Source organism: Mytilus californianus, unplaced genomic scaffold (assembly GCF_021869535.1).
Source record: "Mytilus californianus isolate M0D057914Y unplaced genomic scaffold, xbMytCali1.0.p SCAF_17, whole genome shotgun sequence".
NCBI classification, from domain to species: domain Eukaryota; kingdom Metazoa; phylum Mollusca; class Bivalvia; order Mytilida; family Mytilidae; genus Mytilus; species Mytilus californianus.
In genome coordinates this window covers 7,104,738-7,121,653 of record NW_026262659.1, presented here as the reverse complement: position 1 = coordinate 7,121,653, position 16,916 = coordinate 7,104,738, and the positions used below count along the sequence as shown (strand labels likewise).

Genomic DNA, 16,916 nt, shown 5'->3' with positions numbered 1-16,916 from the left:
TCGGCACTGATTTTTAAATTTGTCTTGAGACATTGATGATATAAACCTTTGATATAAATTTCATAAAAATCTGGCAAGAATTGTACACATTAGAGCGTTCATAAGGCAATTTTTAATATAATTAATATTTCTAAGGGGCACAACTCTTTTAAAAATAATTGATTGGCACTGATTTTCGAATTCGTCAAAGACATTGCTGATATAAACCTATGATATATTAAAGTTTCATAAAAATCTGGCAAGAATTGTACACATGAGAGCGCTAACGATGTAATTTTGCATGTAATTAATGTTTCCAAGGGGCATAACTCTTTTAAAATAGTTCATCAACATTGATTTTAGAACTTGTCCAAGACATAGCTGATATAAAGTTATGAAATAGGTTTTATAAAAATCTGGCAAGAATTGTACATGTGAGAGCGCTAACAAGACTGGACGGACAAACACCCGGTATTTCTATGTCCCCCTGCAACGTGTTGTGCGGGGACAATAATGAGGCATGTTAATGTAACATTTTGATATAAAGTGGCATTATAATGAAAGAAAACATGATGGATACTTCTGTTTTAATGACAAGATAGTTAAATATTCCATTTTATTAACACAATGAGTAAAGACTACTACAGAAAATAACCAAGTTACCCCATCATAACAAGAAACATCTCAAGTAGATCGGGTTTATTTCTCAAAATTATAAAATAAAACAGGTGATACAAAACAAAGTGTATTTGTTGTCCATGTTTTAGCACTAAATAAAAAGTTAAGTAATATTGATATAACCAAAGAAATATCTGTCCAAAAATATTCAGGATCTTATTTGTTTCACCAACAATCCAATTTTTTTTTAAAGTTGTCTCCATAATTAAGTTATTATAACCATTTAACACCAATTTCAATATGAAAAATAAATATTTTTGAGGTCAAATTTACCATCAAGTTTTTGTAATTTTCTACATCAGAATTTAAAATTTTAAAGTGTATACTACAAGAATGGAAACAAAGAAATGAAAAGAAAAACAAAACAAAAGACATGACGGACAGACACATCATATTATAACATTCTAAGCCTATAACAATGGATTGATTCTGTAACCATGGTTACATTAGAAAGACCCAAGGTTTTGAAAATGATTTCGGTCCTTTATATTGACTCACTTAAAATAAAGGGTCCATAGTGTTTGAAATGTTGATAATTTGACATTATACTGGTATACAATGGGACAAGGTACCAGTTAATTATAACTTTACAATATTAAATACTATGTACATAATGAAGCACCACACTTTATATAAAGCATCAAGCTTTACAATGGTAATAAAAAGACACAAAAATAAAAATTAAATAGAAACTAACTAAAAATTAGCACACCATAAAGGAGTGTAAAAATGTTTGTTTATTTAAATAATCAAAGGAATAATTTAATTAATAGATTGTTAGTCATCAGTTTCCCACCCCAATACATATCCCGTAGGTTAAGGGGGGTACAAAGAACATAATGCTTACATCCATGTCATTTGGACTATGGTGGATAGATGTCTCATTGGCAATCATACCACGTCTCGTTTTTTTTATATAAATTAAAAGTCTAATTTCAGGGTGAAAGGAAGTTGTTTTTGGACACGAAAAATGTAGTTCTGTCTATCTGCAGCACCCGCCCACAACAAAAACATACCCAAAACTTGGCCAATACCAGCCTTTCTATACAAAAACATTTGACCAAAAATTAACAAACATCCTTCAATACTGACATATGTCTGTGGCGATGCCAGAATCTTTTATAAGAAATCAGAACTTTGCTTTGCCAATGAATCTTAAGACTTTACAGTGAACATGTTTACATTCCATCATTATCACATGTATGATCATGGAAGACATAAACAAATGTAAACTGTAAATTTCACCAATTATTTACATTCAGATTAACAGATTATTTCATTTTACATGTACTGATAGACAAATATTCTATTTCATCTTTAACACTTTTTTCATTGAATACCAATTTGTATGTTTGTCTTAAATTAACAACTGAAGACATTTAAAAAAAAAAATAACTGCTACCTTATAAAACTCTCATTGATAAATCAAGTACACCTCACAAATTAAAACAGCTTTAAATCACAATACAGATATGGAAAATCTGGTATTATTTATGAAATAGAATTGTACAATATCAATGAGGTTCCCCCTCCTTTTATTTTGAACATTATTTAGCATATTAAAAGCACAAACATTACATTAACACAGTTGATCACAATACAACTGATACTTGACAGAAGCATAATGTCAGATGGCCTCTATAACATTCATGATGAAAATGAACAATGATTTGTGCCAACGATCAATTCTCGTTTGCAATCTTAAAATTTGTACACTGAGACACATTAAAGTTTTCCAAGTACAATCTAGTAGCTTGTTGAACTTATTTCATCACATCACTCAACAATCTACACCCAAATCACACCATTTACTGTCCAATGTCAATTTACAGCAATTATAGTCAGAGAGCTATGGTTCACCGCCATCAACTCTTCTTCTTTGAAGTACTTGGTTGATTTTGTGAATTCCCATTCATTAATGTGCTTGCTAACAATGATCGTGATGAGGATGCTGATGATGTTGGTGGTTGGATTCCACTGAGTGGCATGTTCATGCCTCGTCCTGGCGCTTGTTGTTGCATTCTCAATTGGTTCTGCTGCATCATGATACGATTCTGCAGCTGTTGTAACTGTTGTTGTTGCTGAAGTTCTCTATGCTCTAACTGTAAACATATAACACATGGATAAAAGAAGAAAAATCTGAAGTTCTCTGCCCTTACTGTAAACATATGACACATAGATAAAAGAAGAGAAATCTAATGTTCGCTCTGCTCTTAACTGTAAACATATAACACATGGATAATAAAACAAGAAATATGAGGTGTACATTAATGAACACAAAACAAAATACTTATATACTGTTGACACTTGTTGATATGTCTGGCCTGTATGTATTGTTGACTTGTCATAAGTGTTTCCCCTTAAATTGACCTAACCACAAACTTTAACATGTAGACTATGTAAAAGTTTCAAAGTCAATAGACCATGGCTGAGGGAGCAGGGCCAAATAATCTCCATGGAAATGAGATGTGCCAATGCTGCTTCAACTGCACACCACACATTATTGATGTACCATAAGTAGTTCCCCTTAAACTGACCTAACCACAAACTTTTAACAAATTGTTGATGCCACTGCTATAAACAGCATACCTTAGTCTTGCTTTTTGACTCTTGTCAAGGCTAGACAAAAATAAAGATGAGGAGGTCAATCAATGGATGTTAACAATCAGCAAACAAAGCCATTGCTAATCTTCATTAGTATATTGTGAATAAATTCAAGATATGACTGAAATTTTTTATATCAACATGGAATAGGAAAAGAGCTCTAAATCAATAAAATTTGACATGGTTCCAATAAATAGCTGCAAATATTGCAGTCAAATAGATGTTTCATAAGAGGAGTATATATTTACCTGTCTGCGTTGTTCCCATTGTTGTTGTTGTATTTGCCGTGAGATCATGTTTCGTATCACATTCTGTACCTGCATGGTCAACTGTTCCTGTGGTAAGTGTGGGAACTACAAAACACATAATTTGTTAATAGTACTGATATCAATAAATACTAGCTATGATAATTATGATTGATTATTGACCGGTAACTGTTCCTGTGGTAAGTGTGGGAACTACAAATCACACAATTTGTTAATAGTACTGATATTAATAAATACTAGCTATGATAATTATGATTGATTATTGACCGTTAACTGTTCCTGTGGTAAGTGTGGGAACTACAAAACACATAATTTGTTAATAGTACTGATATCAATAAGTACTAGCTATGATAATTATGATTGATTATTGACCGGTAACTGTTCCTGTGGTAAGTGTGGGAACTACAAATCACACAATTTGTTAATAGTACTGATATTAATAAATACTAGCTATGATAATTATGATTATTGACTGGTAACTGTTCCTGTGGTAAGTGTGGGAACGACAAAACACATAATTTGTTAATAGTACTGATATCAATAAATACTAGCTATGATAATTATGATTGATTATTGACCGGTAACTGTTCCTGTGGTATGTTTGAGAACTACAAAACAAACAGGTCTTGTAGATCACTCTTGAAGTCAATGATAAAATTTAAGATTATTTCAACAAGACAAAACTTTCCACCAGACTTTGGTTAATCTTCCTTACCTTAGACTTCATTTCCTGGACAATTCTTAGAAGGTTTTCTTGGTTCAGCTGTGGAGACATTCCTCCCATTCCAGGCATACCTGGAGCACCAAATTGATAGTGGAAGTTTGGATTTGGCATTCCTACAAAAAATAAAACAGATCATACAATTTTTGATAAATCTGACAAGTACCTGTCAATATCTAATTAGCGAAAAACCAGGGACACACATAGCATGGTATAAAAATAATCAAAAGGCTTGTGAGCACGTACCATTATTATTGCATTCATTTTGCAATAAGAACTAAAAAATCAACAGCATTGTATTAAGATTTGGAAGCCTGAATTGGATATCAATCTGTGTCCCTAATTGTAGTTGGTTTAACAACAATTATGGACTAAGGAAGATAACCCCAATTTTAAATATTACTTTTAGAGCTATTATACATTTTCATGTTGAACTAAAGTCTAAATGGCTGGCTTGCAAACTTTTGTTTGGATATTTCCCAAGCATTGTAATTTAGATTGACAGAATACAATAGATAGGTGGAGTACCAAGCTGTTTAATAATATACAAAGATTTGATTGGACAGAAAATCAATATCAGTCTTGTGGTTGATATAGTTACATTAGTAAGATGTTAACAATGGCTTAGTTAGAGTTAGAATTGCATCTACAGGGTTACCTTGTGAACTAGCACGTTAAAAACCCATCTCAATGTGTCAGTATAGTACAAAGAAGGGTTCATAATCGTATCACATTAATATGTTCTCATCCTGAAAATGCATTAAAGGAGTAAGTTCAGTATGGGCCAAATTTGTATGGGCCAAATTTGGCCCCGAATATTAAGTTCAATGTTTCAGGATAAAATGTGTTTTAAGTTGATGAAAAGACATGTGAGAAAGTAATATTGAACTATTTTTGCCAGAGTTTTATTTTTAAGCATTAATTTTGACATCCCAAATAGGTTAGAAATAGAGATTTTTGCGAAATTGGACAAAATCATCCGGATTTCAACCAAATTAAGACCTAGGAAACATAGAGCGCAGGCGTCGACAAACAAAGTATTCAAGTCAGATATGTAAAATGTCATAACAAACATTAGGTTTAAATATCTTTGTTGTCGACGCATGCGCTATATGTTTCCTCTCCAAAAAATCAACGTAAATTTCCCTGTTTTCATTGAATTTTCACGTAAAATCAAAATGAGTGCTATTTGTGACGCCATGAATAGAACGCAAACACATAAATCTTCAACAAAAAGACGTGTTTCCAATCTAGTCATCATATTACCTATTATTCCTTGTGACATTGGTCAATAAATCCTAATTTCAAATTTCAGCTAGAATTAGGGGCCATTTTAGGGCCTTATCGAACCTACTCCTTTGCAACTTGACGTCAAACAGCCATCCATTATCATCATCGTCCAACACAAGGACAGAGACTTGAAGGGCATTTAAATTTAAACAGATCCAACAAATACCTATGTTAAAACCTGTTAGCAGGAAAAATTGTAAGATAGATTACCCATGACTCTCTGTTGTACTGTGTTGATAAGGCCTTTCTTTTCATTCTCAAACTCCTCCCAGGCAGCTTTCCTTTCCTCTTCAGATAACTCCTGATCAATCTTGTTCTCAAGCAATGAATCATGCTCGTGATAACCTACTATCCAATCTTTCTTATTGGTCAATAATTCTGCCAATAGTGTGTCCTGAAACGGTAAGGAATTAATAGGCTTATTATTATCAAACCTAAAAATAATGTAAAGCTACTGTTGACAGGTCTATGAAAGTCAAAACATCAAAAGAACACACTTAATTTTAAATAGAAATAAATTGATAGAAGATGGCCAAATTTCAAGACATAAAACAATCATATTTATATTGATGTTTTACACATTAAGAAAAGCATTTACCATATCACATTTTTTACAGACTGAACATATATATAAAACTGTATTGGAATTCAATATTTATTAAATTTTAAAATTCCTCCAACATATATATATTTTGTCCAGGCAAAAGATATTTATTATGAATAACAGCATTTCCTGTCATTTCAATCAGCCGATTCTGAAATTAAAAGATTACAGCTCTTCTATAAAAGCATGCAAAGCAAACCTTTGATCAACTTGCTTGCTATGTTTGTTTGGATGTTTGTAAACAAAAGGTAGGTAGTCTGTTTCAGTCTGTTTACTATATACTGGAATTTGATTGGACAATAAACATTACCTTCATTGCATGTCAATTTTTATTGTCTAATCAAATTCCAGTATATACAAAACAGACTGAAAGGCTCCGCCTACCTATTGTTTGCAAACATCCAAGCAAACCTAGCAAGCAAGTTGATCAAAGGTTTGCTTTGCATGCTTTTATAGAAGAGCTGTAAATAGTTAACACAGATACAGTTATTACTACATCTACATTGAGGATTGTTTTTACAGGGTCATCCTAAACAATAACAGGAGAATTTGAAACACAATACAACAACTTTTTCAGTTTTATAAAATGACAAAACTTGTGTAAAATTAAACTTCCAGACCTTTAGTTATGTCATATATATGATTTTTAAGGAGTAGAGAGAAAGGTAATTTTTCCAACACTATTTACCTTTGGCAGTGCTGGTGTTGGTCTTTCTGTACGGTTAGGATCGTCTAGTCTGTCTGGTTTGAAGATGTATAATTCTCTAAGATCATTAGAATCAAAATGTCTATCAATCTGATGCTCGTCGATCACACGCTGGGATAAAGACTGCTTTGTTACCTGTCTTTCATAGATTTTTTCTTCCATTGTACCCTGAAATTAGCAAACACAAAATAGAAATTAATGAATTGATGGATACAAAAGGGGTAATGCACATATTTTTGTTTTTGTTTTGACATTACTTTATTAACTGTTAAACACAAACACAAATTCGGTGTCTGATAACAATTGACATTTCTCATGCCAACACATACTCGCATAGGTTAAACCAATGCTTAAAATGCTGTAATAAAGAGCTGCGCCATGAGCACATGATACGCCCGTCGCTTTTTCAACAGATAAAGTTCCATAACTCCTCAATGTCATATCAGAAATTTATAAAAACTAAAGGGAGGTTATTTTAATAGATATAAACCAGTAAACAAAGTTTCATGAGCTCTTTTTGAGTTACTGTCTGAAAACTGGAAAATCCCCCCTTTTTTATGAATAAAGTCCCACAACTCGGAAACGTAAAATCTAAAATTTATAAAAATCGAAAGGGAGCTTAAGTCAATAGATATAAACAATTCACCAAACTTTCATGAAAACTGCTCAAAGCATTTTTGAGTTATTGTCCGAAAACTAGAAAATCCCCCTTTTTTAATGAAAAAAACCCACAACTCGGAAAAATAAAATCTAAAATTTATAATAATTGAAAAAGGAGCTTACATCAATAGATATAAACTATTCACTAAAGTTTTCATGCAAATTGATTAAAGGGTTTTTGAGTTATTGTCCGACATGTTGACGACGGACAAAGGTATACCATAATACGTCCCGTAAACAGGCATATAAAAACAGTTCTCCATGCAATAAGGGACAGATTGACTGATTAATTTGTGATTACTGTGCATCAGCATTTATCAGTTTGAACATAGTTTATTTGCTTAATCAAAGCAAAATAGAGGAGACACAGTAAATTGTACACATTTTTGTTTAGGGGCCAGCTGAGGCCTGCCTCCGGGTGCTGGATTTTCTTGCTGTGTTGAAGACCCATTGGTGGCCTTGGGCTGTTTTCTGCTCTTTGGACGGGTTGTTGCCTCTTTAACACATTCCCCATTTCCATTCTCAATTTCATTATTAAATCTTCTCCATAATACAATATGATTATATATATATAATAACAATATTATGAACATGCATGTTAAATGAACAACTTTATTGGATATTATACAAACTATAAATTAAAAGAAAAGAAAGAAGAAGCAAAGATTGGGAAATCATATCATTCTGTGATGATGACTTAGGTTTGTATGATGATGATGATGGTTTTGTGCTAGTATCATTAACACTTTATGAAGGTACCAGAAATCTGTTGGACTTTTCAATAAAATTTTGAACATGTTCTAAAATTAGGAAATTTTGTTCATTATAGCATTTATTACACCCATATTCAGGACCAATGCATGTCATAAGAATATACCTTGCTTTGTACTAAACTATTTAACATGCTATTAAGTTGGATTTAAATAAATGGGGAATGTGTCCATGGGACACAGATGATGCCCACGCTTGCATATAACGTTATAAAGGGACATAACTCAAGAACTGTAAAAGTGATGCTACACAAATTTGTACTTGATCTGAGTTATGTGGTAACAAGCATTCTGAGAGTATTGCATTAACAATTCATTGTACTGGAACAAAATGCTAATTTGATCATTCTATAACTTGTCATAGTGTAAACTATATAACAAATTTCAAGTCAATATCTTCAAGCATGACAAAAAAAAAGTGTGGAAAACTTATTTTTTGAGTGAATTTTCTAAGTCCAAGGACCATAACTCTGCACAAAATCATCAGACAAGAACAAAATTCAAACTTGATCTGTAAGTTGTCATGATAAAACTATATACCAATCATCAAATCAATATCTTCAAGCATGACGAAAAAAAGTGCGGAAAACTGATTATTGGAGTGAATTTTCTAAGTCCAAGGATCATAACTCTGCATAAAATCATCAGACCGGAATAAAATTCGAAACTGATCTGTAACTTGTCATGATATTACAATACACCAAATATCAAATCAATATCTTCCAGCACGAAGAAAAAAAGTGTGGAAAACTGATTTGCTGGACTGACGGATGGACAGACGGACGGAGTGCAAACCTAAAGTCCCCTTCGACTTCGTCGGTAGGGGGACTAATAAGCATTCTGTATAAGTTTCATAACATTTGGTTGAGGCAAACTTAAGTTAGAGAACAGAAACAAATAATTCAGCAATTTTTCCATTTGTAAAGGGTCATAACTCTAGAACCGTAAAAGTGACGCTACCCAAATTCAAACTTGATCTGTGTTTTGTGGTAATAAGCATTGTGTATAAGATTCATAACATTTGGTTGAGGCAAACTAAAGTTAGAGAACGGAAACCAATTTTTGGACGTACATACGGACGTACAAGGGTAAATCTTAATGCCCTCTCCGCTACGGCGTGGGCATAAAAATTATTTTAAATCAAAGGGATAAAGTCTGGAAAAAGATAAGTTACCCAACCTAGACAAATTTTTCCAACTCTATGCATGACTAGTCTTTGCTTTCATTTCTAAATGAGAAGCAGAAAATATAAAACTAAAGTCTCTGGTTTGACCAAGTAAGGAATAAAATCCACGAACATTCATATTAAAGGCTTAAATGCTAACTAACAAATCAATTGGGTGGTTTCACAGGGCAGAGGTAGAATAAAAGCTATAAAAGCTGTATTGACAGTGAATTTAACACAAGCTGACACAAGTTGATAAGAAAAGCTCATATCGACACTTAAAGCAATGTAGCTAAAAGAATTCGAACATGAACAAAACTCATTTAATGTATTTGTATTTACTGACCTGTGCAAGGAATCTATAAACATAAACTGGTTTTGTCTGACCAAATCTGTAAACTCTAAATATAGACTGGACATCATGTGATGGATTCCACGATGCATCAAAAATAATAACACGATTGGCAGCTACAAGATTTATACCAAGTCCTCCAGCTTTTGTAGATATCAAAAACAGTCTTAGCCTACAAAACAAACACTTCAAATTGAACAAGGAACAGCCATCTGTATATCAGAAGAAATGTTTTTATTGGAAAAAAATTTCAAAATTGTTTTTTTGATGTTTGTGTTGTTCTCAATTTTTGTACTGACTTTAAACTTCTGGTTTCATTGTTGAATTCTGTTTAAGATGTCTTGGTTTCATTGTTGAATTCTGTTTAAGATGTCTTGTCTTCTTTTGTTCATTTATTTTTTAACTTTACTATGTTATTGATATGGAAATGTAATTTGGTTTCTGCCTAATATATTTACCAATCAATAAACTCATGGATACTATCTTTTTTAAAAACAAGAATGCACATGCAGTAATGTCTTGCCTGCATATCTGAAGAAATGTACTACTTCAGCCATGCAAAAAGATTGTTGGTTTCCCCGAACCTTGATGGGTCTGTTTTTACCCTCTAGGTCAATTCTTTTTTTTCAATAGATGAAAATAAAATGCTCTGCTGGGGCGCAGCTTGATACGACTGCAGAGGTCGAACCCTGAACAGTTGGGGCAAGTATGGACACAACATTCAAGCTTGATACAGCACTGTTGAATTTGGATTGTAATTAAATATTTGACACAGCATAGGTCTCTGACACAGAATGAATGTGGTCTAAGAACTTAAAAATTTTAAATTAACCTATTCAAACCATATCATTATTATTTGCTTTTATATATAAATCAGATTTAACCAATTTAAAATGGAAAATTTTAAAGAAAAAAAAGGAAAAAAAATCCCCCCCCCCCAAATATTTTGAACCCCCTTATGATTCATCACCCCCAAACTCAATCACAGCCTTCCCTTTGAGGTATGGTACCTTGCAGTACAATTTCAGAGAGATCCATACACTTGAACATAAGTTATTGTCTTGGAACTAGAAAAAGTCTTGTTTTTCTGCCACTTTTTGGCCCCAAATTCCTAAACGTTTAGGGCAATTACCCCCAAACTCAAACCCAGCTTTCCCTTTGTGGTATGGAACCTTGTATTACAATTTCATAAAGATCCATACACTTACACACAAGTTATTGTCCTGAAACTAGAAAAATGCTTGTTTTTTTGCCCCTTTATGGCCCCTTATTCCTAAAATTTTGAGGCAATTACCCCCAAAATCAATCCTAACCTTCCCTTTGTGGTATGGTACCTTGCAGTACAATTTCAGAGAGATCCATACACTAACACACAAGTTATGTCTGGAAGTTACAAAAATGCTTATTTTTGGCCCCTTATTCCTTAACTGTTGGTACCATAACCCCCAAAATCAATCCCCACCTTCCTTTTGTGGTATTGAACCTTATGGTAAAATTTCATAGAGATCCATTCACTTAAACTAAAGTTAGAGTGCGAAAATCAATGTGTCTTCAGACGACGACGACGACGCCAACGTCATACCAATATACGATCGTATAAAAAGTGCAAGACTTTCTTCCAAGACAATTATCAATGATGTTTTAATTGTCTGATAATTTCTTATAAAAAGTTTCATTTGCCATCTTAAAGTTTAAAATAGCTTATATCTCTATATAGATCAAGATATGTCAAACAAGTTTTTTTTCTCAAGAATTTCCTGTCAGTGGTTTCAGAAAATAAATCTCTGTTTAGCGAAACTGAATGTGCCTCGTTTGATTTTTGCAACCAAAAAAAAACCAACATTGATGGTTGAATTGGATGTTTGGAATAAAAGTTTCCTCGATAGTTTTTCAGAGATCCGTTGATGTCTCTCTATACTTATGATAACTCATTTTGTTGTCTTATTAATTTTTAGTTCATTTAATCATATTAATACCTATAATTGTCTGGATTATTGAAGTTTTTTGCCATATCAGCCCTCAAAGGAGCTGATGTTGAACCATCCATCCTCAGATAATCCTGACCTTTCAACCATGTCTTTCCAAACATCTCATCCTAAATATAGTAACAAAAATATAAATATAAAAGAAAATGCAATAGGGCTGTTCCAGATATAAATGTATGGGGAGTTGTAGGGCATTTTTTTTCTATTTTATCCCAACGTGCATAAATTTCAATTTATCTGTTCAGGCTATCTTTCTAAAATACCACCACCCATCAATTTTAGATCAGAGGTATATCTTCCATTAAATAATCCTTCTTTGATTTGTTCAGAGATAGATTTCTCCTCAAGACTAACTTCAATCTTGTGGCCATATAGACGAGCTAATCAGAAGCAAATTGTAACAATCAGGAAGTACTATAAAAGAACCTTTCTTTTTATAGTCGGTTTCAACTGGTTCACCAATCATCATCAGAAGTTTGAAATTTCATACAGGAAAGCCTTTTTTGTCAATGGCAGTGGAGTTTTTCTTATGGCAATCGAACAAATATATCAATCAAGGCTGGTCAAATTTGCTCCTATTAATTAGCATTTATGGGTTGTTGAGGTCATAAAAAATAAATGGGGAGTGTGTCCATGGGACACAGATGATGCCCCCGCTTGTCTATCATATAAAGTTATAAAAGGACATAACTGAAAAAATGGTAATAGTGACGCTACCCAAATTTGTACTTGATCTGTATTTTGTAGTAATAAGCATTGTGTATAAGTTTCATAGCATTTGAGGCAAACTTAAGTTAGAGAACGGAAACAAAAAATTCAGCAATTTTTCCATTTGTAAAGGGGCATAATTTAAAACGGTAAAAGTGACGCCACCAAAATTCAAACTTGATCTGTGTTTTGTGGTAATAAGCATTGTGTATAAGTTTCATAACATTTGGTTGAGGCAATCTAAATTTAGAGAACGGAAACCAACTTTTGGACATACAGACGGACAAGGGTAAAACTTGATGCCCCCTCTGCTACGGCGGGGGCATAAAAAACGACCCCAAGTTTTGGCCAAGCCATGGAATAACAATGAAAGATTGACTTAAACACTGTTTGGTTAAAACTCACTGTATTGGCACTTTCAGGTTTATCCTTTTCTTCTTCTTTCTTGTCATCTTTTTCTTTATCCTCCTCCTTCTTTTCTTTATCTTTATTGTTTAGTAATTCATCATATTGAGAGTCTACATGATCTAAATAGGCCTCTATAAGGTCTAGGGATAGCAGACTTTGACTAAATATTAACCTATAATTATAATAATTATCTATGTCTACTAGTGGCATACAAACTATTGAGCAAGTCATATATGGACAGTCTTTACCTTAATGATAAATCACAATATGAGTCCTAAATACACACATATATGATATTTTGACAATCGAAGTGCTTGTGAGCACTTAAGGGTAGATTGCTTTCATTTTGCAAGTTTGTGAATTTTTAAATAAAACATTGAATTGTATTTTGCTAGGCAAATGAAAAATTGAGAATGAGTTGGAGTTATCTAACTTTGTTCATGATTGTACATTTGTAGTTGAACTTATTCTTATAACAGATTCATACACCATGCATTACTTACGTAATTTTTAATAAAATAAATGGAGGAATGTGTCTATGGGCCACAGATTTCCCCGCTCGAAAATATGCATGAGTCAATGTACTAATTATTCACATTTTCTTTTCTTTTAAAGTTAATGACATATATTTCTACATGTTGTGTACCCTTTCATCAACTTCCACATACAGATGCAGGATTCACGTTGTTAAGACTGTTTTGTGATCATAAGCATTGAGAACAAGATTCATAACATTTGGTTCAGGCAAACTAAAGTTAGAGAACGGAAACAACAGATTTAGCAATTTTTCCATTTATACAGGGGCATAACTCAAGAACGGTAAAAGTGACGCCACCCAATTTCAAACTTGATCTGTGTTTTGTGGTGATAAGCATTGTGTATAAGTTTTATAACATTTGGTTTAGGCAAACTAAAGTTAGAAAACAGAAACGAAAAATTCAGCAATTTTTATGTTTATAAAGGGGCATAACTCATGAACGGTATAAGTGACGCCACCCAATTTCAAACTTGATCTGTGTTTTGTGGTAATAAGCATTGTGTATAAGTTTTATAACATTTGGTTGAGGCAAACTAAAATTAGAGAACGGAAACCAATTTTGGGGACAAACGCTAACACATAATGCCCGCTTTGCTACGGCGGGGGCATAAAAATGCTTTCTTGACAAGTATGGTAATTCAAATACACATCATATTGTATCTTAAAGATCAAAGTATAACAAATCATCAATAAGTTGCATGACATTGACTGGATAGGATCTAAATAATAATCACTTCACTGCACTATTTTGTTTTAACTATCAAAGGTAGTGATAAACCTTGGAAGATATAGATATCAAGTCAGTACCATAGGGTTTTGATTGCATTTCATGGAATCTTTACCTCAAAAAAACATGCTTGCACGTCCAAAACTTAACCAAAGGTGCATTTAAGGAAGCCTTACCCATTTTTCTTTTTTGAATGTATAAATAGTAACCAAGTTTGGACCTTTTTGAGGTGATAAGATCCTTGACCTACCCTTTGTATTGTCCCTTGTAAGCAGGGTATTACAATACTTACACTTTATCACCAATCTCTTCACACATTCTCAGTATTTCAAACAACAACATAAGTTTCCCGCCAAGTTCCATTTTAAACTGATCTTCCTCCTTAACATAGTCAGCCCACCAGCCAGTAGAAAATGGCGTCTCTATTTTGTCCAATCTCTCAAAATCATCTACAAAGGGAAAAATATTCTTTCAAAATCTAAAACAATAGCAAAAGGGATATCTCAAAATAAAGGCAAACAGCAAATGGCTGCAAAGCAATCTGAACATGACCAACAATAAAATCAGAAGTTGAGTTTTCAGTGTGGATGGACAAGAAGAATCTACTACCAACTCTACCATGGCGGATGTAATATTAATCCTGCGATTGATTGATTGATTGATGCTTGCTTAATGTCCAGTGGGATTATAACTGTGAAAATTGTCACTTACTTTAAAGAAGATACTGCTACTTTTGTCAATAGAAAATAAGATAAACACGCTAGTCTGAGACTTAGTAATTTGTAAAGGTTGTGATATAAATATCAGAAATCTTTTTTTTAATTTCTGGAAAGTGGAATTCAGAAAATATCTGGGCTTCCTTATATTACTCTTCAATCCAAACAAAATATCTATTTTATAAGAAAAGATGCTTGGCATGTGTTTACTTTCTATCAAAAACAAAATAAAACAAACCATCATTGTATTCTCCTCTGGATCTTGTTTTCCACTTCTTCACAATTTCTCCAGCAAATGATTCTCTGTAATGGAAATGATTTATATATAAGTATAAACACACACACATGTGTATATCATGGATCAAAATAATTAACATAAACACATGTTTATCATAGTAACATAATATCCTCAAAACGAGTGCACATGCTGAAATGGATTCACTGCTTTACTGATCATGGTTGAATTTTATGTTTACAGCTCTTTTCATAATGCTAGCAAGGCAAAGGTTTGTTTGGCTTGCTTGCTTTGTTTGTATCAATGTTTGCTCAAGCATTGTAATTAAGATTGACATCTGAAAACAACATAAAAAAGAGGATTTAAACTTGTATACATTATATTTAAATTTGATTGGACATTGTAAAGATTGTTCTCAATCTTTCTTACAATACCTTTAGTCTGTAGATATTTATTCTATTCAATAGCTTTTAGAAATACATTAGCCAGGTTTTCTAAATAAAATAACAACTAAACTACTATTTCAAGAAATAGAAATTATTATTATTACTATAAATTACTACAAAGAATGAAAGTACAATATGTTTAACGGTTTTCTGTGATTTTCGTGCGTGAAGTATTTACCTATTAAGTTTCTGTAAAGATGAGTTCAAATTCGTTTTGCTATTTGGAAAATCCCCTTTTTATAATACTTATCACGCCTTATCCTTGCGCGTAAGAAAATAGGTCGCTACTGGTCAAGGTTAATCATATAAATCACTGTCAATACATACGTAAATATTGGATTATAAAGAAAGCACTCACGATTTCATACGTCTCGACACCGATTTATCAATACATGTATAAAGCATATAAATACAAGTAACTAAAGAAATGTAGGATTAATAACAAGTTAGAAAACAAAGATGTTATTCGAATGCCACATGTTGGCGGAATTTCGTAACGCTAAATCGGCAACTGCCAATTTTGCCGGGAACGACGTTACGTTAACACAAAGGTAAAACCGCGTTATTGAATGTTTACAACACTGCCCTCCGTCAAAATAGAATTTCGTCTCAAATTTAAATAATTGCGAAATATTAAATCATTAGATACAATTAAACAAAATCTAATCAAGCACCTGCTATCTCAATAGAATATTAAAATTAAGAAAATTTGTTTTTGTCAATGTTGACTAGATCACGAATATATCACAATTCTTGACACGTATAATAATAAAAGTGTACCAATGATATATAAAACAATATACATATAAATAATGTCAACAATTTTGTAGTTTTGTGTCTTTCAATATAATAAATAAACTGTTTATAAAATTTTCAATGTTTTCTTTGTCCAACAACTTCACTGTATTATTGGTTCGTCTCTTTTTGTCTTTCTTTCTGTATCCTCTTCTGTTCTTTTTTTTTCTTTATGTGTCCTCTTCTGTTCTTTTCTCTTTCTGTGTCCTCTTCTGCTCTTTTCTTCCTTTTTCTCCAATCTTTTTGTGTGTCTTGAGTTACCTGTTTTTCATTCTCATGTTCTTTCTTAGTTTGGTCTAAATCTGTTTCACGGAAACTTTCTTTCAGTTGACTTATTTTTTCCACCTGACAGAAAAAGTTTCCATCCTCTTTTTTAACTAAAACATTTACAATTTCTTCCGTAACTGGAATATTTTGATTTTCTACTGGAACATTCACAATTTCTTCTGTAACATTTACATTTTCTTCTATAACATTTACAGTTTCTTCTGTAAAATTTATATTTTCCTCTGTAACATTTTCATTTTCTTCTGTAACATTAACGTTTTCTTCTGTAACATTAA

At 32.5% G+C, this 16,916-nt stretch overlaps 1 protein-coding gene across 3 annotated transcripts in view; it reads right to left on the bottom strand.

The window, feature by feature from the left end:
- Nucleotides 1-549: 549 nt before the first annotated feature.
- LOC127726311 (transcriptional regulator ATRX-like) overlaps nt 550-16,916 on the bottom strand; it is a 64,048-nt gene continuing 47,681 nt past the window's right edge. Inside the window, exons 22-31 of one of the 3 annotated variants that reach the window (XM_052233625.1) lie at nt 15,116-15,180; nt 14,454-14,610; nt 12,894-13,068; nt 11,772-11,890; nt 9,790-9,967; nt 6,831-7,016; nt 5,749-5,932; nt 4,243-4,364; nt 3,510-3,614; nt 550-2,759 (exon numbers count right to left, since the gene is read on the bottom strand). In XM_052233625.1, coding sequence (XP_052089585.1) covers nt 2,523-2,759; nt 3,510-3,614; nt 4,243-4,364; nt 5,749-5,932; nt 6,831-7,016; nt 9,790-9,967; nt 11,772-11,890; nt 12,894-13,068; nt 14,454-14,610; nt 15,116-15,180 — 1,528 coding nt within the window. In that variant the 3' untranslated portion in view covers nt 550-2,522. Of the gene's footprint in view, nt 2,760-3,509; nt 3,615-3,656; nt 3,720-3,876; nt 3,930-4,242; nt 4,365-5,748; nt 5,933-6,830; nt 7,017-9,789; nt 9,968-11,771; nt 11,891-12,893; nt 13,069-14,453; nt 14,611-15,115; nt 15,181-16,916 lie in introns of those variants that run through there. The other 2 variants (XM_052233627.1, XM_052233628.1) reach the window with 2 other exon arrangements.